Raw genomic sequence first — 24,309 nt, forward strand, 5'->3', positions numbered from 1 at the left:
CTTAAAAGCCAAAACAGGTCAGGTAGGGTCAGAGCTTATTTACAAATAAGATGATGAATACAATTTAAATTGAGCTATTAAACAGTTTTTGTTGTATTGTAAAATAAATAAATGTTGCAGTTATGACATGTGTTGTGTAGCAGAGATATCTACTGAAGTTAGCTAACTGACGAGCTGCGCTCCGTCCAGTCTTGTAATATCACTTGTTCCTCTAGAAGCGATAGTGAGTCAGTGTAGCGCCAGTCTGCTCACAGAAGGGAGGGAGAAGGGAGAAGAAGTACAGCTGCCTGACTCACTTGTAAATATTAATTTTCATGTCTGTTTTATAATTTGTTTATTGGATTACATTCAAAGTAAACCAAGAAAACCACCCGCACCACCTCGCTTTGGCATTCTTGCCCACTGACTGACTAACATGCATTACACAGGAGTAACTGCAATACACAATATAAAGAATACATTAGATTACAATAAATAGGCCAAACTACTACGACTACATTACAAACATTACAGATTGTATGGACCCAGTTTAGAGGGGGGCAGGTGGCTCGGAATTACACATTGAACCTTTAAGTTTATGTTATAGGATTTTTGCACATCCTTTAAAGTTGTCTCTTTTGTAGTGTTTATTGGCAGTGGCGGAGTCAGATTGCTTACCTGACCGGTAAACAGTTCTCTCTCTCTCTCTCTACTCGTTGTCAGAGCTGTATTAAGCTACTGCTAATGTGAACAGAACAGCCTGAATAGCATTCAGATGGAGTGTTTCTCACAGCATTTTGAGAGACTATAGTGGTGGACCTCGGACCCTCTATGGGTGTCATGGGGCATGTTAGAACAAGAACAAGAACATTTTGTACATTTTAAGGTTAAATGCATCATTCTGCATCAGCATCATTTTTGAGAGCAAAATGAAGAGGCTAGATCTATGAAGATCTTTGTGCTCTTGTAAAACATTTCTGGTTAATAGTGTTTTGCTCTATAAACAATTGATAAACACATTGGTTGTATAGCATGGATATACAAATCTAAACCTAAACACACACACACACACACACACACAGACAGACACACACACACACACACACACAAACACACGAGACATTTGCCCACTGTCCGCGTAGAATTGTGCTTGGGCTCTCTTCTGTATATTTTATGTACATACAGTATAGCCTAATGTTATTTATCTATTTTCATGTATTTATTTCCTTCTTCATCCTGTTTCCTTGTATAACGGCGTTCAGCGTGAAAGGCAAATTAGGAATTTCATTTTAGATGAAGAGCTGCAGACAACTCCTCCAACCTTTCAACAAAGTCAGCAACCTTTACTGTCTCTTGGTATTATGTAGAGAACTACTTAGCCAACACGGTTTGCATTTATTTTGACTGACGTCTTTATGAAAACAATGTGCGTTGCACTGGCTGCACTGTGAACAGATACACCAGTTAGTCTCCTGTTGTATTTCTGACAGCGTGTCAGCAGTAGTATCAAACCACACATGCTGTTACCATGGTAACCACAGGTGTTGCCAAACCAACCACGAATGAAATATCAACGAGTACAACCTTTACATCTTGGGATCGTCTTGATGTGTATGTGTATTTTGTAAACCCATAAATAAATCTAATCAAAATAAAAAAATTCTAATTTCCAAACCATCCGAAAACACCTCAACATCTTCACCAACATGAAGTTCAAATGTCGATAAGTGCATGTGCGAGTGTGCGTGTGTGTGTCAAATGAGCCTGCAGGAGCTGAGAAACCGCACGGCGCCAGACAACAGTGTCCTCCTCCATCTTCTCTGATTGGCCTCAGCCTAATTAAACCGAGGCCTTCCTTCCCCCCTCCTTCACTGGCCGGTCACATGACACACAGCAGACCATGGAGTTGAGTGTGTGTGTGTGCGTGTGTGTGTGTGTGTGTGTGTGTGTGTGTGTGTGTGTATGTATTTTTGTGTGGGTTAAAGAGAAAAATTTAACTACACTGAAGATGAAGAAATATACATTTATGTCTGTGTGTGGGTTAAACAGATGGGGGCGGGTGCGTGTGTATGTGTGCAGAGATAAAGAGACTACTTGAGTCTAGGAGCCTATTTAGAGCCAAATATAGTTTATTTGACGTTAGACTCAGATGCCTCTCCAAGTGATTGACTGAGCACTAAACACTGCTACCCCCCAAGGAGGAGAAATTTCAATAGCGGGTAAAAAGGAAAGAATGGAGCGTGTGACAATTAAAACAACATAAGATACATACAACACGGTGGGGGATTCTAATTATTCTCATTGTCTGCGCTGTCACCAAGTCATCTCAACTACCCCTACTCTTGTTATTATCAGAATCATCAAGGTCCTACAGATCAACGGGCGGAGTGGTTTGGATTAAAGCTTCAATCAAAAGCAATCAGCGTCATAACTGGCACGGTGTCATCAGGAGATGATCAAAAGCTTAAGGAGGGAATATCAAACACATTCAGCAAAAAAGCAACACTCGAACGCAACGTGGGGAAGAGAAGCTGAAGCCTGTGTAACTCGATAAGAGTCTGACATTATGGTATATACAGTGAACTGTGCAGAGCAGCAGGAGAAGTGAACAGGAATGTAAAACATGTGTGGGTGTTTGCTGCACAATGTGCTGCATTATAGCAAATGAGTGTTATTTGAGCAATATATTCCAGGCTGTTGCTCACCATAATCTCAACGTTTCTCATCCATGCGTTGCAATGCAAAAGTACACAACTGAACAAGTATTTGTATAGAGTGGCAGCAAGAAACAAACTCAGAGAACGGTGGAAATAGAAGAGTTTGGGATGTTTCTTTTTCTATCCGAATGTGAGAAAAAACCCAACTCAGACAAAGCCAGGTTGCTCAGTTGCTATGGCAACAGCTACACGCCGATCAGCCTTTTTTCAGAATATTGTGCTGTCATCTTGCACACACACATGCATGTTTACAAATAATCCACACACAACATCCATGTGATAAACCGACAATAGCGATCACAGTGTTGGAAAAATAGCAATTTGCTTCGATGGAACAAGTACGGCCTTATAGAGAGCAGCACTGCCGGTTTAAGTGTGCCAGAGAGACAGAGGGGAGAGTGATGGGAGAACAGATGATGCCTGGAGGCTTTATGGCTCGGTAGTAAATTCCTCAGTTGACGAACTCAAATGGCTCGGAGCACGCAGACCAGCACCGACAGACAGCAGGTCTTGGTGGTGAGGCCGATCTGACGCTACGGAGGTCTTTCAGGTGACGTAACGCACCCTCTGGCATCCATAGCTCTTGGACAACACTGATGACGAACAGCTAATTGTTTTAGTAAATATACAAATGTGCTGGCTCACTATCTGGGCTCCTTCTCAACTTCTTTTACCCTCCATGTGTTGTTCTCTCTCAAATTTAAAAAAGTGACTAGATAAAGATCCCATAAGTGAACTGGAAGGATGCTTCAGTGGCGCCGACAGATGGGAAGCTCAAACATGCATGCAGCATTCAATGCATCATGACCAAACAGTGCCATCTTTTACAGCACGCAGCCTGTTGAAATATGAGAATGAACACATCCGATTTGTCCTCTGTAGCTTTCATCAGAAGGCTTTAGTGGCAACTTGTAGGTTGTTGACATCTGTTGTTACTCTACCCTGCTGGCTACTCGGCTATTAAAGCAGTTTGTTTGGATTAGCTGAGGTGTCAAGTGATGACTTGAGTTCTTCAGAGACTAATTTACAGGGGTTTCTTTGCACAAAAACAGCGTTTCAATGTCGATGAAGTAGCAGCACAGTGTTCACAAAGACTCTGACTTGTTTTTTAACACCTGAACTACTTTTCTAAGAACCAACATAACTCTTGACCAGTCCTGCTCTTAATTGACTGGAGATATCACCTCTTTTATCTTTTCATCACTTTTTATGAACTGATTTGAAAATGTCTTTATTTATGAAAAAGAAAAAAATTAATTTGTATTGCTTTCAAATGTTATATATAACAAATTTCAAATATGCAATCCCTGCTGAGTCAACACACATGTATGTACGATTTACTCTTCCCTTCTTTGTGTATTTTGTTTGGGGAAGTAAGGAAAAGGAATATATCTATGTACTGTATATATAAAAGATTAAATAAAGACGGCAGGTGCTCAAGACCCCTTTGAGGTCTATCTGTGCCAGCACAGAAGTAAAGTTGACTTTGTTGCCTTTAGGGTATTGAATCAGACTGCCTGATTAATTAAACAAGATATTAGAAATATGTGGTGTAGAGTTTTGTAATCAGGGAACAGAACAAACGCAAACAAAGATGAGAAGTATCTTTTCTATTCTGCCTACAAGTCAAAAATACAAAAAGCTGAATATGCGTGGTCAACGTGCTAACATCTCCTCACACATTTAAAAGGCGGCCTGAATGACAACACTGTGCGTCTTAACTCAAATATAAATGAAACAACGCCAACCTCAACTATTCTTCTCAGGTAGCTCCTTATCCTCACCCCGTTTTAAATGTAGCCATTATGTATTTGCGAACTCTCAAAGGGACCTCCATTGTGGTGCCACACTCGGTTGCTAGGCGATCTGTGACGCAACTGCAAAGCGCCTAAGCGAGGTTAGAGTGAACGTTTATTTCTACATGTGCTCTAATGACGTCATCCAGAGTGAGTTGTGTGCAAAGTGTATGAAGAACATTTAAGCCATTTATATCCACAAGCACACACTCACAGACTCCTACACAGTCTCTCTCTCTCTCTCTCTCTCTCTCTCTCTCTCTCTCTCTCTCTCTCTCTCTCTCTCTCTCTCTCTCTCACACACACACATCCCTTTAGCTGCAGGTGTGTGTGGTAAAGTCCCAGAGCTGCTACTGGACCTCCAAGTGGTCACAAGTTTGTGCATCTGTCCGCTCCAACTGTGTGAGCTCAAACAGCCTAAGGTTCTAGAGGTGAGTTGTTCGTGGAAAATGTCCCTCTGTGGCCACCCTAATTTTTCACATTGGACAAACAATGACTTATCATAACACCTAGAGCAAGAGCAGAACACTGAAAACTGAAAATGTATTATTCAAGTTGACTATGAGGGTAAACAACAAAAAAACAAACAATTGGGCAATTGCCTGCTGCACATACATAAACATGAGCAGACTCAGCTCAAGAAAATGAGCATGAGTGAACATACAATCTCTACGTACTGGCAAGGCCACATAAATGATGATTGTATGCAGTCATTTGTTTGTGTATGTGCATCAGAAGCCTTACTAAATCATTTCAGTTTTCTACTGTCTCTTTGTTATGTCTCCATGGTCCAGGTTAGATGATCTACTTTCCATCGCATTTCATGAGCAAATAATGGGAGTAAATGCAGTAAGTGTACTTAACAAGGAGATAAACAGGTACATAACAAAGGCCCTGAACACCCGTCTCAGGTGTTTGTAATATTGGGCTAAAAAGAGCAATGCTGGTGATTATGTGGGGTCACAGAGAGTTTAGCAGGAAAAGCACGACACCAACCTGAAGTTCAAACCCACGACATGTCCGGCTCTCCTGCTTTATGTTTCAGTGTTATCTTTGTCATGTTATATATTTTTAACTGTATTTTATCCTCCGGTATGTTTTATGATCCCTCTGTTGTTTCAAATGTATTTTGTTGTTGTTGTATTGTTGTTTATGGCGCTGTGTAACCGTGTTAAGAAAAGTGCATTGTTATTATAATTATATGCCTAAAAGTATGAGACTTGTCACGTTAAATGTGTCTTACAGGTGTAATGGAAAAACAAATCTGTAAGAATTGTATTTTGATGTAGGGGGACTTTCCCTGTAAACAGGTGATCCCTAACAAAACAACATACCAAGACAAACTGTCTGCTCAATCCAGTCAGGCACATACATCATATTAATTATATACATCAACTGTTCTTTTGTCAAAATTACAACGTTCACATACCACATGCCACGTTTTGTGCTTCAACGTATCTATACTTTGCAATTTTAACAGCCAGAAGTGTGAGGTTGAAGACAAAGCACGCGATACACGACTCTCATAAAAATGTCAACGTGCATGTGTCAGCGGCACCTTTATGTCTCAACAATGGTGATATAAGCAGCATTGGTATGTTGTTCCACATAACATAACTTGAACACATAAGTGCAGTGTATTTTACTTAGTAGGAATATAATCCAAATTAAATAATAATAAATAAATAAAATAATATAAATAATAGCACTGCTATTCTTAACACACGTGCAAACATTAGGAGGTGAGACGATACAATACATGCACATATATCTGCAGTGGTGCCTGTCGTCTCGACGGCTGTATTTTGTTATTCAAGTACTTTATTTGTCTGTCCCCTTATATATATGGTGTGTGATTATTCCATGTCATGCCTCTACCAACAAATATGCACCACTGTGCCTCACATACCTGTTAGTCAAGGTCTACAACTATTCACAACACTAAGTGATCACCATTCATCACTCCGCCCTTGACATGACCGCCATTACTCCCCATCTCCTCAGTTTAATGGCTTCCGCAGTATGCACATGATGCATCAGGCAATAAGGCTGCCGATGTGCAGCAACACACCACCTCCGGTCATTATGGCACGGCCTAATTGTTCATTTGTTGCATTTTCCAACAGAGCTGTACTTAAGTATATTCTTAATAAAAAGAATTACGGTGGTAATAGTGATTGTCGGTGTGAGTGTTTTTTCTTTGGCAGAGGTAGAAGGCAGAAGGTTTAAAATTGACACTTAGAGTTGACATGGTTGCACATATAAGAGACAATATAGATGATAAAAATACATTTTATAAATCAACCGTAATGCAGTTTTCAACCCCAGAGTGCACTAGACTTAATTTAGAGTTAATTTAGCAGAGAGGACAATGACATCCAAAAAATTAGACATTGCCTGAGAAATAAATAAGCAGATGTTGAAAGGGATTAGAATATGAAAGAGATATATTAAAGGCATAAAAAAAAAAATCTAATTTCATAAAAGAAAGAGTGTGACCTTATAAAAAAAAGAAGAAGCGTTCACTCACTTGCAGAGGGGGTTTCAGCATGGACAGGAGGTGTGGAAGGGATGAAGGAGGGGAAGAAGAAGGATCTCAGAGATCGCTCGGTGTGGAGGGGCGAGCGCTGCGTGGGCAGATTCTCACAGCTGCCCACGCTGCTGTGAATCTTAAGGTTCAAGGGCTTGGTCTTCTTCTTGGCTCTGAGGGAAACAAGACAACAAAAGAAAAACATTGAGATAGATATGAGGTGCACACATACAAATGTTTTTACAAACACCAGAGCTTTTGAACAGGTAAAACAACTCATTAAATTCCAACAATGGTAGATACCTGCACCAATACGTATGACAATGTTTGGCTGTTGTTACATGAGAAAATGTACTCTACACTAAATACAGGATACACCAAGGGAGGTCCAACTATTCCTTCAATTGTTTTTAAAGGACAAATTGACAAACTGTCCGGGTCATTTTGTTGTTATAGTGGAGTATTATTTTAACCACTGTAGCGCAATTATGAGCACCTTCTCTATTGCTTATTCGTTTTTCATGGGTAGCATTTTTGATATACACTTCAGATACAACACACATTTTGACGTTCGTCTATACCGCGTGCGCTAACCAAGGTGTCTATGGCGCAAGCTCGAACCAAAGTCCAGGTGGGCGGGGCTGTCGCTGTTTTCCAAAGAATCCAAATGACTTCACACGGGGCACTGCACTTCATCGGGTCCTCAGTAACACACACGGTAAGCGTGAAGTAGATCGGTTCGAGGGTTGGCGAGATAATCAATTTTTTGTCTCAGTCAGAATCTAGGTGCGAAGGTCACAATCACCCAAGAGAGATAACAACATCTCCACCCACAATAGTGACATATACTGTACATACTGTAGACCATAATGCAATGCAGCTGCAACACCTGTTGCATTTTGAGTAACTAATCTGACTCTTTATATGGAAAACCTCTCCGCTCAAACCAGTTACTATCATTATATCTCTCTCCACCTACACGTACTGTACATCCCACAGCTGAATGCAACAAGTTCAAACCAGCTCTTGGAAGGTTGTGAAAATCGCTTTGGTGGACAAAAGAGGGCAAGAAAAGCGATAATGATCAATTACAGTAACATACAGTAATTGTAAAAAAACAACTCCTGGAAAGCACTGAACACACGTTTTAAGACGATCCCATAGTTGATGTCTTTATTCATTTTATATGAAAATGTTGGAGGTGAATGTTTGCTTTGAATCCGCCTACTACAGAAACCTCCAACTTGGCCAGCTCAACAGTCCAATAAACATACTACTTGTAAATCCAGACGCAAAACTCTGGCTTACTTGTAATTTTGCACTCTTGACCTCAACAAGATTAACTAGCATAACTGCACAATGTAGGTGTAAAAGCACCCTAACTGGAGTAATCATAGTGTACTCTAACAACATAATTATGGGATTAGGTTACGACAATGTGTGTAAGGCTGGCTGTCATGTTCATAAAGTGACTACAAAGCTACAGACAGCAGGCTAGAAAGAAAACAAACTGACAGGATGAGAAACGTATGCAGTATGAGGAAAAGAAGATGAAACATGAAAAAGGCAGTTCATTCATCTTCTGATACATTGTATGTGTTAGTAAGATTTTTCTCTTGGAGTTAATGACGGATTTAATGATTGTAATGTAATGCTGTTGCTGATACATTACTGTCAGTTTACATTAATGTTAGACAGCTTCGTGAGGTTGTATGTATGTGTGGTATAGTGTGTACCATGTTTACCATCTTAGTTTAGCATGTTAGCATGCTAACATTTACTAATTAGCTCAAAAGATTGCAGAGGAAGATTGGAATTTCATTATATATTTTTACTCAAAACCATAAATGTCAACCTAATAGTAGTATTAGAAGAAGAAAACCAAAGGATTCATTCTCTGGACACCACAAATATCTGCACAAAATGTCATGTCAATCCATCTAATAGTTGTTGAGACCAACTGACAGATCGACAGACAGAGACATTGCCATCCCTAGAAAACTAGCTGTTAAGAAATCTAATAATCAGATGCTGAAGCCCCATTATTACAGTGGAGATTGAATTATAGTTGCAGTGTTAGCAGTATAGTTAGTGAGAATTTAGTGCACAGTAGCTTAGTAGTAGTAGTCATGATTTTCATAAATGTTTGACTTAAATTCACCTCACGCAACCTCCTCATGTAATGTTCATACCCTCCAAATGGGGCTTTAGTTAAACCTGCTTCTTTACAGTTGGGTCCATAAATATTTGGACATTGACACAATTTTCATCATTTTGGCTCTGTACATGACCACAATGGACCTGAAATTAAACAATCAATATGTACTTTAAGTGCAGACTTCCAGCTTTAATTTGAGGGTATTTACATCCAAATCAGATGAATGGTGGAGGAATTACAACACGTTTTATACATGGTATCCCTTTTTTAAAGGGACCAAAAGTAATTGGACAAAGTCACATAATCATAAATCAAATTGTCACTTTTAATATTTGGTTGCAAATCCTTTGCAGTCAATGACAGCCTGAAGTCTGGAACTCATAGACGTCACCAGACGCTGTGTTTGGTCCCTGGTGATGCTCTGCCAGGCCTTTACTGCAGCTGTCTTCACTTCCTGCTTGTTCTTTGGGCAGTTTCCGTACAGTTTTGTCTTCAGCTAGTGAAATGCATGCTCAATTGGATTCAGGTCAGGTGACTGACTTGGCCATTGCAGAACATTCCACTTCTTTGCCTTAAAAAACTCTTTGGTTGCTTTCGCAGTGTGCTTCGGGTCATTGTCCATCTGCACTGTGAAGCGCCGTCCAATGAGTTCTGAAGCATTTGGCTGAATATGAGCAGATAATATCGCCCGAAACACTTCAGAGTTCATCCTGCTGCTTTTGTCAGCAGTCACATCATCAATAAATACAAGGGAACCAGTTCCATTGGCAGCCATACATGCCCACGCCATAACACGACCACCACCATGCTTCACTGATGAGGTGGTGTGCTTTGGATCATGAGCAGTTCCTTCTCTTCTCCATACTCTTCTCTTCCCATCATTCTACAAGTTGATTTTTGTCTCATCTGTCGATAGGATGTTATTCCAGAACTTCACAGGCTTTTTTAGATGCGTTTTAGCAAACTCTAATCTGGTCTTCCTGTTTTTGAGGCTCACCAATGGTTGACATGGTGTGGAGAACCCTCTGTATTTACTCTGGTGAATTATAAATTGATTCACAAACTGAGCAAGTGATAGACAGTGAAGGACATGTCAAAGAGATGCATGAAGAGTGAGCAAGAAAGACAGGAAACAGAGACTACAAAGGAAAAACAGAAGCCAACCAGAAAGAAATTACTGAAAGTCCAGACGGGGACAACACTGACAAGGACAGGCAAGAAGAAAGTATGAAAATTGAAAGAAAATAGTTTATCCATGAAAAACAGACTTTCGAAAGAAAAACACTTAAAGATGTGAGTCCTGACTTTTCAGGCAAAGTATTACTCATTAAGTTTTCCCCCATCAGTTTTCCCCCTCCCCCCATGTCAGTCTCTCACACCCCATACTGAGTCATTCAATTAGACCTGTAAACCAGCCCAGCACTTCACTCCCATCTCCTGCAATAAGGAAGCAGCCTGCAGGTTATCACTTCTCCGTCATAGAGCTTTTGTCAGTTATTCTGATTAGCCCACTTTATGCAATTTGAATCTAAATTAAACCATTTATCTCCCCGTTTGCATGTCTTTATCCTATCCCCGAATGATTTCTAGATGTTCAGTGAGGGAAAAGTAAAAATCAATGTAGAGAGAAGGGAGAGGATTCCCAATTTTGGTTTTGAAAATGGCTGTCAGCGAAGGCGTGAGGGCGGCGGTGGGGACTGTCAACTCTACAGTTGTTAACACATCTATTCAGATACCTTTTTCTACTCTGCATATGAAAAGTTAAAGGAAAGAGAAACTAAAATACACGATACAGAAGAAGAGGGAGGTGGGTGACTTGTCAAGTGTTAGGGGTGAATAGTAGAGTTGTCTTTTGATCTAGTCTAGGATTGTACATCACGACACATTTCTCACAGATAGAAATCACTGAATATTTGTGTCGCATTTTACGAAGCATTGGATTCTTATATCCCACTGGGTCTTCTCTACTGAGTAAACAGGAACACCAACATTTTTATTGCAAAGTATGATTCAGGCATTTCCTCTTGACATACTGTAGTGATTAAATGATCCATTGTGTCATGCTTATTACCTGCTGATTTGTTTTGTTTTTTCTTCCTGATATATCCTGTTGCAATGTCCCAGTTATCGCTGGAATCAATTTAATTGTATCTTTTGTGAAGTAAGTGAAAGTGTAATCTAAAAAATCTAAAAACATGAATTTGCGTTAATCCAGGGTCTTGTTGTTTGTAGACGATAGCTTGTTTTTTCTTGCAAATGATCTGTAAACGTTGGACTTTGTCATCAGCTCTGTCAGAGGGAATCCTGCTCAAAGTTGTGTGGGAATAGAGAGGTTTAACGAAACCCATAAGGTGGGATCAAAGCTTTGTTTTAACTTTCTTAGAGGGTTTATCTTTATGAAAATTTCATAAAATGCAAATAAAGATTAAAAACTCTGACATTCATGCACACACGTCCATGCATTCATCCACCCACTCCATCCCTCCACATGCCCCACCCTTGCAGAGACGCTAATTACAGAGACACCTTCAAGTAAAAGTTCCATTTGATCAAGGACAGCACAGGAGAGGAGCCATCCTTCAAATGACATATTTATTTTCCTCTCTGACATATCAAGAGGATTTTTAAAAGGTAGGGTCATGCATATTGCACAGCTTTCTGGCTGGCTAACAAGCTAGCTGTTGCTTACTATCCAAATGGCATATCTGAACAGTAACACTGTGATACTGCAAAGCATTCGAGCTCGGTCTAATCAACACTTGTGTCCATCTAGGAATATAAATTACTTGCGCGATTCCATCTACATTCTTCCACTTTTTACCTCTGAAATATGCAGAGAGCTCTACCGAGACCCATATGGCAAGAAAAGCACTGTTGTATTTTATGCAAATTGTACTGTGGAATAATATCTCTGGCAGCCACTGCTCTTTGCTGCTTTAATAAAGTTGGTGGAAAATGAAATAAAGGTGGCTAGAATAATGATTACAACAGAGAATTACTGTGAGCCCTTTGAGCAGTTTCACCCAAAGCAGGTTGTCTAGCTTTTCGGAAGTCTGCGGTGTCAAGCCTGAGTTGAATAAAAGCTGGCAGTATGGTACACTAGGTAGACTTTTTTTCTTTTTCTTTCCTGAGGCATTGCAGGCAAGCCAATGCCAAACTTAATCTAAAAGGAATGTATTGTTATTGCACAATCCAACGTCACCTTCGTTAATTTCAAAACTCTACATTTTCTAAACTTTAAACTCTTGATTTGAAGATTTTGTTTCATACGATTCACCTTTGTCGTGTGCAAAAAAAGACAATGAAAACAAACACAAGTATCATGTAACTGCCGAACCTTCACTGCGTCTTACTTCATACTAGTGTCACATGAACGCAGAGAGGGGCGTGTCTGTCAACTCATGTGTGTAGGTGTGTGCGCGTGCCCACGGGTTTTGTTCAGGTCATCGCTTGATGTCTCATCATGACGACATCTGCTTCAACACACAAGTAAAAAAACTTTCCTTCTCTTGTTATCTCCTTTTTAACTGTCAGCATCTCCCACTGGGATGTGGGTGGGTGTCAGTGCACTGTCAGGGGCCAGGGGAGGCGCAGCACTATCAGTGGGGATGGGAATCATATGTTGTGGATTAAAAGCTGAGCATGATGCTAAGGAGACAGGAAGACACTCAATGCGGGAGGAAAAGGAGTGAAATAAAGAATTGAGGGAGCTGGTGTGAGAGACGTAAAATGAGAATGAGAAGGAGGAGGTTGAGGTTGAGGAGCCAATGAGCAGATGAGAAGCGATGGGTTGGGTTGTGTAACTGGTAAAAAATAAATTGATATAAATTCACAGGTGTGGGCAAGGGTAAAAGAAAAAGGGGTTATTGTTGTTTCTTCTGGATAAATCAGAAATGAAAATGATTGAGCAGCAGCAAACAAAACAAAAAAGAGAAATATCACTTCCAAAATTCACAACATGTTTTTATCTAACTAAATATTCTGCTTCAATCCATGTTTGTTTATGATTTTCCTTTCAAAAGCAACACTTTTACTGCGTTCAAAACACTATTTGCTCTTCGGCTTCGTGCGCATAAAAGCATTCACCTGTATTAACAAATCGGTCTAACAGCACCATAAACTATATTTATACAACCACAATAACACAGAAGCTTCATTCAAAAACCTCAATACAAGTTTCAAAGGTACAAATAAATAACATTCAGTACAGCCCTATTGCTTACCTAAACCAGAGACAAAACAAAGCACTGTAAAGGGAGTGACTGCATAGCCTGTGTGTTAAATACCGAGTCGGGTCACATGTCTTATATTAACGGGTCGTGTTCGGAATTAATTTGGAGATATTACTTAAAACTACTTCAACTTCAAATCAATGCACAAATGCCTTGTCAATTAATAGATTAGTTAGTTGTGATAGTTTTGGTGACTGATAAATCCTTGAATTAAATGACTTGAGCAAAAATATCAAATATTCAGTCCAGCTATTCAAATGTGAAAGTTGCTGCTTTTCTCTTTTTTCTAATCACTCTACATTTAATATCTTTGGATTCTGGACTGTTGGTGGGAGAAAAAAAAGCAACCTGAAGACGTCACTTTTGGTTGTGGGAAATTGTGAGACGCTAATAACCATCCACCCAAGTGGCATGGCTCTAGAGATGTCGGTCTGTCAGTCGTTTTATCCTTCACTTTGGCCGAGATTGTTACGACCTGTCTCCTGCAGGAGCCTGTGGTCAGGAGGGTCATTATCCTAATTTGGTGGCACCTGTTTAAGCATCCATCAAGGTTACAAATGTCGGCCCCTTTTTATGGTCTGTCTTTTCCTCTCTCCTAGGATGCCCATCGTCCAGGTTTTAGTTTGGTTGAATATGTTGCTGCCTGCAACACTGGAATGTACACATTCCTCAATCGTCCATGAATTCCACTCACTACTGATGCTTACTCTCCTCTCCCCCCATGCTCTTTTGTAAGTAGTTATGTTTGTTTATTTTTATTATACATTATACTGCAGCCTCCACTGAGAAGCAATTAAGCAAATAAATAAATGCAAGATTTCTTAAGGCCTGTTCAGATGAGAGATTCTCACCCAAAACAAAAAAACATTTTAAGAAAAGAAAATGAACATTATTCTAATTTCTAAAAGCTGAGATGGTGGTTGAGATCAAGTAGAACGCAAAATCCTTTGGGGTCAAAGTAAAGACTAGACAGTCAGTACTTGCTCTGCATGCTGTGAATAAGCATGAGATACTAAGAAAAGATTATTTGCCCTCCGTCTCTGCATTAATTTGTGTGCTACAATTTGAAACTTAATTTGCAATCTACTAGCTAGAGGCAGCATTGCTTTTGTATATTCAGTTTAAAAACTTCAGTCAAGTGTTTGACCCAAGATATTTGTTGACAGGTATGCCTGAAGATTGTGGGCTGGACTGGAGTTTCAAACTGCGTATACCAAAAGAAAGTTGACCAGTTTGAAGCATATCATCAGATTTCTCTCATGTTTTGTTTGGGGAACATCATGTTTTGCAATGTAATAGAATATTTAGAGTTTCACAAGTTAGACTTATCAGGTTTCAGAACGTATTATAACTCAATCAAAAAAGATGGGTTCTCAGTAAGCTACATAATGTGCAGTTAGCCCGGAAACGGTAGTAAAGCTGGCAATATGTAATTGTAAATCAGAAACAGCATATTAGTGAATGAATTACAACACACTGCAACTGTCTGGTTGTAATATTATATATAGTACTTGGATGTTTTTGCTCTTGTACTTGAGTTTGCTTCTGACGCAAGATGGATTTCAGGGGACAATAAAGTGTCATGTAATCTAATATACACACACTTTCCTCTGGATATAACATCTGCGACTAAAAATGGAATCAAACCCCCGGTGAGAAAGTATAGTAAACAAAAGTGGAGGCAATAAAGAGAGGTGTTGTCATGGAGTTGGAAGATAGCATCTCTGCTTGTCATTCATATGGGATTTGGCGTGGGTGTTGGATTGATGTTTTTGCATTGTCAGTTTTAAACCTTCTCTTTGTGAATCTATAAGACGAGAGGACTTTTGACATTTTTTTCTAGAACATATTTTATGTCCGTGCAACTTTCTTTGAAACACATGACATTTTGTTTTCAGGTTGGAGCAGTAGAGAGTGTGATCCAAAACAAAACCAAGAGTACTCAGTAACTCTTCAGTCTATTACCATTTCTTCAAGTTTGCAGAGCATGCGGGCACCACAGCCATCTGCATGAAACAGTTCATTCAAGGCTTTCAAAATAAAGTATATTTGTGTAAGTTTGTTGAACCACATGGTCAGTTTCTTCTTCAGTCCACGCTGAGTCACTGCTTGTTCTTGGGATATGTGAATCTATCAATACATGTCTTCTGCATCACATCCTGTACATGCATGCATCATTTCCTGTGAACGTCAGTACGCAATCCCATGAAAGGATCAGTGACTAACTGAATGGAAATTACTATATTGAAATGCAGTTACAAGTGGTTTCAAGATGTTGAAAAAAGCGTCAGCCATAAATAGGTAACACACGCGTTGTATTGGCAACATTTGTCAGATGACCTTTATTAGGGGTGATGCAGAGTATCCCACTGCACACAACCTACTAAGATTCAGAGGAGGAAATATAGAAAAGGATTTCCTGACATAAACTAAGAGTTACTTCTGTCCGTTCTTTCTCCACTAAGAATATAGTGTTGATGTATCTCCATTGCTCATGTGTTGAGCTACCTTTGTACTGATTACTATTTTTCTTTTACTGTGGTGATTCAGATGCGTTTCATTCTAAATGTGTGAGTGTTGTGTTTTTCGTAAATACTATATTTGGCGGGACCAATGAAATACATTGTAAATGTATAAATTCAGGACATGTATATGAAATGTAATCTTTATGGACAAAATAAATACTATATATTCATCTTTTTATGTGAGCAATAAGCTGTCTTAGATGTTGAGGTTTTATCATGTTCCAGCCTCCTTCTCTTATCTGTCATGTGTGCGTCGCTAGCAGATCTGTGTTTATTTCCCCTAGCATCAAATTGAATAAGAATTTATTTTTCTCAATTCAGTCAAAATGAAACCATAGCTCAAACCTTAAACCCTCTAATACAAGTATTAAGAAACAGCATTGGAAGCGAGAACAACATCTGGCCCACAGCCGTGTGGAATAAGTGGTATCTTTGAAGCACAGGCAGAGCAGTAAATGACAGGGTGACTAAAAAAGAAGGAGGAGGTCAGAGACAATATGGAACCTGGAGCAGATGTTATCGGTCTTGACCTCAGTGAGAAAAGCTGAGATGAAAGCCTTCAATTGATGGCCTGAATGATAAACTATGGTAATAACTCCCTTTAAGGTTGTTGGACAGTGAAACAGTCACACTTTACTGTTTCATAAATCAAACCTCAGCTGTCAATGTGGCACGTTATTGTTTGCTTCGTCTCTGTAATGTTTCACACTTTTTCACACTTCTTTCCTTTTAACAGATTGAAATTATAATTGTGCTGGAAAACTTCATATAATTAAATCCAAAACAAGATGCTTTGAGCACAATGTAAATGCTTTAAATCTTGCTTTCAATTTGTTTATTTGTCCATCTTCTTTGATAGGAACTACACAACTTCATGGAGAACTTCTAATCACCCACTCAAATCCTGTTATCCGCCCGACCCAGCTCTCACTTGTTCACAAATTACCACAGAAAAACCATCAGCCTAATAAATCCATTCTCCACCAGAAACAGTGGCATTTGGGCTAACCACCACTCCTAAACACTCATATAAATTCATAATCATGACTCCAATTTCTGTGTCTTCGGTGGAGGCCAGGATGAGCACTCATTACGGCGGATAGATGGGTGGCTGGACGGAGGAGAGGGTCGGCAGCGTCTGGCTGTTAAGGGCCTGATGTTGACATCCCCCTTCACCTGACTTGTCATTAATGGCAAAGGCGCAAAAGCCCTGATTAACATGGATGAGGTTTGGTCCGCAGAGAAAAGAAGATACACACTCACATTTTCCCTTAAAGGATTAGTGTGTAAGATTTAGTGGTGGTGCGGCTGCAGATTGCAACTAGCTGAAATACCCCTACACGCTCCCTTCCCTTTCCAAGCGTGACATTCATGGCTTTGTGCAGTACACTTCAATATTCAGTGATTGTTCCATGCAGCAGAGCATGTGTGAACTACATTCTTCTGGGGTCACAGGTCGCCGACTAATGTGACGACGTGTGTGTCCCGGGTAGACAAGGATCTGTATCTCAGCAGATCGTCTGGGGGAGTATCGACATCAACTTTCACAAGTTTTTTTCTTCACAATGAAAGGCAATAAACTTCTTCAGATTACAGATGAAACAAAGCTCTGCACCACTAAGGAGTGATTCTAATGTCATGAAGTTCCCACATTAATTTGTGATATGTTTTACTTTTTGTACTCTAGAGCTGCTGTGGAGCTGCGGACCCTTTTGGTGTTTCATATGGACAACCATGAGAAAAACAACCTAAAGACTTTTAAATGTAATTGTACCACAGCCACAGAAAATACTTGCTTCTGATTGGTTGTCGGATGTCTGTCCAATCCCATATTGGGCGGCCCAAGTTCAGCTCCAGCCAACAGTTTAATCCCTGTTCTAAATCAGTGAACAGGTGTATCGAACTGCAGGTAACCATAGCAATGGAACTTCTGCTGCTGCCAGATTAGCCTGTTTCCAGACCTCTGAACCGTCGCCCACATCCCAGATTTGTTCAGCGACTCAAATTGGTCTCATGTTGTGCCCATTGACGGCTTTTTTTGTTGCCAGTTGGAGAAACAGTTGACCAATCAGAGTTCAGCAGGCAGGGATTAAGAATGGAGAAGTCGTCTTCCCAAATAGCCAGCCAGCTATCTATTCATGAAAATTAGCAAATGGCCTCAAGGATGAATGAGATTGCTGCACAAACTGTTAAATTGTTGATGACTCAACAGTCAATAACTCAGCTAATCTGCTTCATCAGAACTGTATGGGTGTGGTATATTGACAGTGGCTTAGCAATATATGCCCACTGGGCCCCGGCAGCTGCTTTCACAGTTGGGGGGGGGGGGTTAACAAATGTGTTAATATTCACCTGGGAGAGTTTCATGCCCATCCAAGCCAAAGAAGTGCTCTAACTATGAGTAGGGAATGAATGAAGTGAACTCTATATAGAGAGACCAAGTTCTGCTCTACTGCTGTCCCCCATGAGCCCTTATTTTGTAAGAAAAATACGTACGCTAGTAGACAAATACATTTTTGATCCCGTTTGAATTGTGCCATGAATTACACATATGATGTTTGTCAAGTCAAGAAAGTTGCAGTTTTAGGTTTATCGTAGTAACATTTAGTTTTGTGTGAAACCGCTTAGTAACTTAAGCAACTTTTGGGTGTGTAATTTTTCTAATTACGTATTAGAAATTATAATTTCTTTATTAAATAAGGTCCCATAGTTGTCCATCGGAAAGGGGACTTTTGTCCGTGTTGGATTGAAAGTTTAGCATCAAAGTTCATTGTTGACCTTGGAATCGCAATTTAAGGTCCATTTCTTCCCAAAGTTTGGAGCCGTATCACAGCTTCATTGGATGGAGTGGTAATTTATTAAGTCATTGTTGTGCCATTATTGAATTGTATATGCATGTTCTACTTCATACCACGTTAGTAAAGAGAAGTCTAAAACTATTTAAAGACCGTCTTTATTTTTTTCCTTTAGTCGAGGGCCATGAAACCATCGCAATAAGTCACTCTAAAGTATCCTGATCTAGAAAACAACAGGCTTGCTTCACCTTGTGGTGTTCTTTGCTTTGTTCTACATTTAATCTCTCTAGGACATGTTGCTTACTTGCTTCATTTCGTCTCTTACAAACAATTTATTGTATTTATTTTTGTATTATATAAATGACCAGCATAAGCACACACACAATTATAGAGTTTGACTTCTAAATGAAAAAGGTCAGCTTTTGTGTAGTTACATCTGAATGTTTATTTTACGGCTGTGTTTTTCAAACACTGATGCAAACAAACCTTTAACAGCATCAGACAAGAAAACATATTTATTTGCCTATATTAACTGAGGATTACTGTTACTGTTACTTCGTCTTTGTAATGAAACAGATGACAATCAGTTGGAGAGTAATAGCAGGTTCAGTACAGGGTTAACCTATGTGTTTATATTTAGACAGATTGTATCTTATGTATGTACCACCTCATAGCTGCCCTTTAGAGGAATCTCACTCAGTCAAATTCAACGCTTGATCTCAGTGAACCCTTCCTTCTTCCGACCTTCCTTCGCACCACCGAGAAAACAAAATCCAATAAGAAATGTATTTTCTGTCTGAATTGGTAGATGTTACGGATGATGGTGAAATAACACATTGACAGGTTCTCAAAAGAGATGCATAATGAGAGGGGCGAGGACATAACGAAAGGGAAACAGCGAGAGAAAGGGGAAAGGAAAGGATGGAGAGAAATATATGATGTGTACACCAGCTCAGTGAAAGCAAACAGCTAAATTAGTCATGCAATGGATGCAAATTTGCTTCCCCTGAGCGTTGCATGGTAGAATTACCCTGAGAGAAGCAGAGGGTGAATCATGCCAACCCCTGGCACCATGTGATTTATTAGCAAACATCCAATTCTATGAGAAAGTGCTAAACATTCAAAAAGCTGTGAAAGTCTCATAAGTTGGCAATAACTACAGGATATTACCGTTTCCACTGGTGGGGGGGCAAGACAAGAGGCCGTGGAAAAACAAACACGTCTACCTTCCAGAAACGATCTTGGTGTGACGTGCCAAGTGGGAAAGTGACAGACTGAAAACTCACTTGGCCTTTTCCACGCACGCATGTTACTACTCATTAACATAGACAACAAGGTTCATTAATTGACACTACAGCCAAAAGAGCCTCTCTGCTTTGAAGGGCACCGAGGGGGGGGGGAATAAAAACAGGAGAGGGAGATAGAAAGGATGCAACATAAGCAAATTACTGGCTAGAAAGGAAAGTTTAAGTGGTGCTGGGTATCCGGAGCCCTTGTGTTTTCTAAAACTAGCTATCGTAAAATTCCACCCGCAGACCCTTCTACCTTGTTAGATATAATCAATTTGTGGTGATCAATGCATTTCTGAAGGTAATAGTGTCTTGTGTCTTTTTATTTTTATTCATTCAAATGTCCTTGTCAATTTCTGCCTACAGGTTTCCAGATGCGAAGAGATGCAGCATCAGATGAAAGAAAGAGCTAATGTATTGCTGTATTTCTTACTCTCCAGTTCCTAGAGCCCAGAAACCTTTATAGGACATCAGAAAGCCTGTATTTTGACATTTACACTCAAGAGAAGCAGGGGATTCAATGTAGTTATTCTGCCACAGTTGCTGGACCCCAAACAAGTCCCTGCCTATGGCCTCATGGGTGTCTTGCCCTTCTTTGTAGTAAACTTTCCAGCTTGTCGAAAAAAGACAAGAGATAAAACTGAGTTGTGAGCTACAACTTGTGCACTTCTGTGCTGAAGTTTACTTCTCTACTACGTTCCTGGAGATAATTGCTTATATTCTGAAGGATTCAGGCCTGAAGTCTTTTTGTTTTCGGGCAGCTCTTATCATCTCTCGAATACAAAGTGATTATTCGGGCTGCACAATTAATATTCATTTGTAAAAAAAAAAAAATATGTTAAACTGTTATTCTAACATGAGAGCTGATGACAAGAAGTTCCACTTACACATAAACATCTAACAATCAGCCGGTATTCTGGTTTCCTCGCTGAGTTGACTTGTTGTTGACCCTGTTATACTATTTGTGTTTTGTGATTTAGTTCTGGTGCTGCCATTTTAATACTATAAATAAATGTTTAGTTGGTACTTTGGAGACAGGCCTTTTTTTTGCCTTTCACCTTTTCTACCTCTGCAAGACTCCTGTCCAACATCCATTCAAACATCCATTTATATCTTTCCTGGAAACTCTTTTTTTAACTGTTTGCAAGATAATTGAAAGCAACTTAAAATCTGAGTCAAATTCCTTCTACACACTTGGCCAACAGAGCGGATTCTGATGTCGTTGTAAATTACAAAGAACAACATGATGACTTGTTTTGTTGCGTGCAATAATAACTTTTCAGTCCATTATCAGACTGATTTGTCTAATCTTTACCGCTTATTATATGTGTTGCGCAAACAGGAATGCACAAAAGGGACTAAGATTATGATTAGCAAATCTCTTGACTGTTTTATAAAAGTGCACTGTTGGTTTGATTGATTTACTAATTGGGTGAGCCTGTGCAATTGTGTACGTGATTAAGTTTATGCAAGTGCAAAGTGGGAAGAGTGAAATGAGTCCATGTGTGGAAAGGAAGGCATCACCTAACTAACAAGATGTTCATGAAAATATATTAACAGAGAAAATGTTCTTTCTCTCTTAGAAATAACAAAACAACAACAAAAGCAGAAACATCCAGTGAGCCAAACCCTAAGTGTATTTCTTAGGATTGTATTATTGATTTTATACCGGATGTAATCCATCATGTGACGTTGCGTGTAACAGTCATTTGGTGACATTTTCACGGCGTAATATTGGTACTGTATTGATCCCATACAAGTGTGCTCTTTAACCCTATCTGTGGCAGAGCCCCTCTAGGAGAATGGCTTGCCAAGATGGATGTGTTGAGAGATGTGCATGCCGACCAGAAGATTGTGACTTTGTGTTTAGCTTGGAGACTCATTTATCCCCCACTTAAAGGATCCTTTCTGCCTTTAAGTCATGTCGATCCAAGAACACATGTTCCTTTTGAATTCTTTGGATGAAATTAAAATACACATTTAAATGTCTGCTGTGTAATGGTTTGTGTATTATTTGCCCTGTTTTGTGAAAAAATACTTCACTCTGAAAAGAAAATTTTATAAAAATCTTTTACTGACAAATCACTAATAATGTTTACACATTTTTGCTTTGGTCTATGTTCATTTCATCATGTTGGCCTTTTCAAGCATGAGGAACATCTGGCTATGAAATGTCAACATCTTCCTTCTTGTATCTACATGAAGCTAACTCGCATTTTGGACATAGAAGCAAATGAAGCAAACTCAAGTTCATAAATTATGAAAATGTCAAAGAATGTGTAAAGGATGCTATTTTATCTGCTATTTTAATTCAGCTATTTTTATACAATTTTAATTCTGCTATATTATATTATTTTAATTCTGCAATTTTATCTGCTATTTTAATTCTGCTATTTTTATAATGGTACTTCAGACTCATTTACATCAACACTGTGATTATTGTACTGTAAATGTTCTTATTCTGTCCTTGTACTAATTGTTAGGTTTTTGCTGTGAAGCACTTTGGGCTGCAATTATTGTATGAAAGGTGCTATACAAATAAAGCTTATTATATTATTATATTATTATTATAAAGAGAGCTTCTTGATGAAACTCTCCTCTGGCAGACTCTAAGCCTTTATGAATCTGTGGGTTTTGGTTTCTTTTGCTTATTGACCAATGGTCTTAAATGTTCAAGCACAAGTTGTTATTACAAGTATTTGCTTTCTGAGATTTGTAATAGAAAGACTGCTACTTCCACAACAAAAAGAGAAGGAACAATCAACTGAATTGTTTTTAAATCACTTTTTTTTTTTCTGTATATGCATATTTTCTGTAACCGCACACTTTATGACTTCAAACTAATTACTTCCCTAAACGCCCCTAAACTTGACAACCCTGGACTCAGCATATTCTTTTTTTCATACTGGGAAACAGCTAATTAATTATAGGATGGGAAATGTGTTTTCATACGTTGTAGTAATCACAAATTGATATAGATGGTTCAGATGTAAACAGCAGAGGTGACTTTAAAACTTATACTTCTTCCTGAACTGCATCCTTGCTTCAGGCTTTGAAGAACATTTTTCTTTTTCTTTTATATATATATATATATATATATATATATATATATATATAATACTAGGATTTATCTGAACATACAATAATACAAATTATTTAAATTGTTTCACTGTGTCACAATCAGCAAAGTAAAACTATGTGATCTTAGATGCTAATGTTAAGCAAGTAAAATACAAAGATGTAACACAATAATAGTTTTGGCTGTAAAGGACAAGCTGTCGCTTGCAAATTACTTCACATGCTACTAATGCGCAAGATTATGCTACTTGTTAAAGACATGCCAGAAGTTCTATTTTTACATCACATCAAGTCATTACCATAGGAACAAGAATAATCTGCTCAGTATCTATCTCCAAAGAGTTGCTTTCAATTAAAGGTCTATTAAGCAAAAATAGATACATTTCAAATAAATACAACTTAAACATTTATTCCTCTTTTAAGCTCAATTATTCATTATTTTATAACCAAATGACTCCCTGTAATGTGAGCGTGGAAATAGTATTAGGAATGCACAATATATATATATATGTGGCAGACAACTTATTACATTTATATAATTCCGTATTATGCTGATAATTAAATTATAGCCGTTACATTATACAAATTGTTCTTTGTTTTCATTTCATACCCTCAGGTGTGCATGAACTACAGGTTATGAACTTCTTTTTAAAATACAAAAATGTGAAATTATCGGTGAAATGCATATTGTGCATCCCTAGCTAGTACTGCTAATCCTACTGAGAATCAACACCTCACTCTACAGCTCAGTGGAGTGAGCTCTGCCTTCTGCTCAGTCACTTATAAATCAGCCAAAAATGACCATTGCTGCACAGACCCAAATATGTTAGAGAGTAGATGGAGGAACCAAACCGGCGGTGAAACACAACTGAATATATTTGAAATAACACTTGACAGGTGGAGAGAAAGAAGATCAATATGTCCCCACACAGGTGAACATTTGGTTTCCTTATGCATTATGAATTGCAAAAATGGCATGCGTTTTATCTCAGGGTGAGATTTTCTTGGAATTATAGATATGACTTAACACATTGGTAAGGAAGTAATTTGCTCATTATTTCTGGGGAGGGATGGATACCAGCCTGTGGTTCACTGCAAGATGAAAGGAAAACACATTATCTCCCAGACAAACAACGCATTAAACCAAAAAGCACAAAGCTATAAAGAAGAAGATGAGGGTCCACACATGCAGATCAGAGTATTTGTCAAG

General features: G+C 38.9%; 1 protein-coding gene across 3 annotated transcripts in view; it reads right to left on the reverse strand.

Annotated features, from left to right (window-relative positions):
• The window catches only part of ksr2 (kinase suppressor of ras 2), a 93,111-nt gene that overhangs the window by 36,090 nt on the left and 32,712 nt on the right, over positions 1-24,309 (reverse strand). For all 3 annotated transcript variants that reach the window (XM_029440320.1, XM_029440322.1, XM_029440319.1), the window contains exon 6: positions 7,023-7,195. In XM_029440320.1, coding sequence (XP_029296180.1) covers positions 7,023-7,195 — 173 coding nt within the window. The remainder of the gene's footprint in view (positions 1-7,022; positions 7,196-24,309) is intronic.

Source organism: Cottoperca gobio, chromosome 9, assembly GCF_900634415.1.
Source record: "Cottoperca gobio chromosome 9, fCotGob3.1, whole genome shotgun sequence".
Taxonomy (NCBI): domain Eukaryota; kingdom Metazoa; phylum Chordata; class Actinopteri; order Perciformes; family Bovichtidae; genus Cottoperca; species Cottoperca gobio.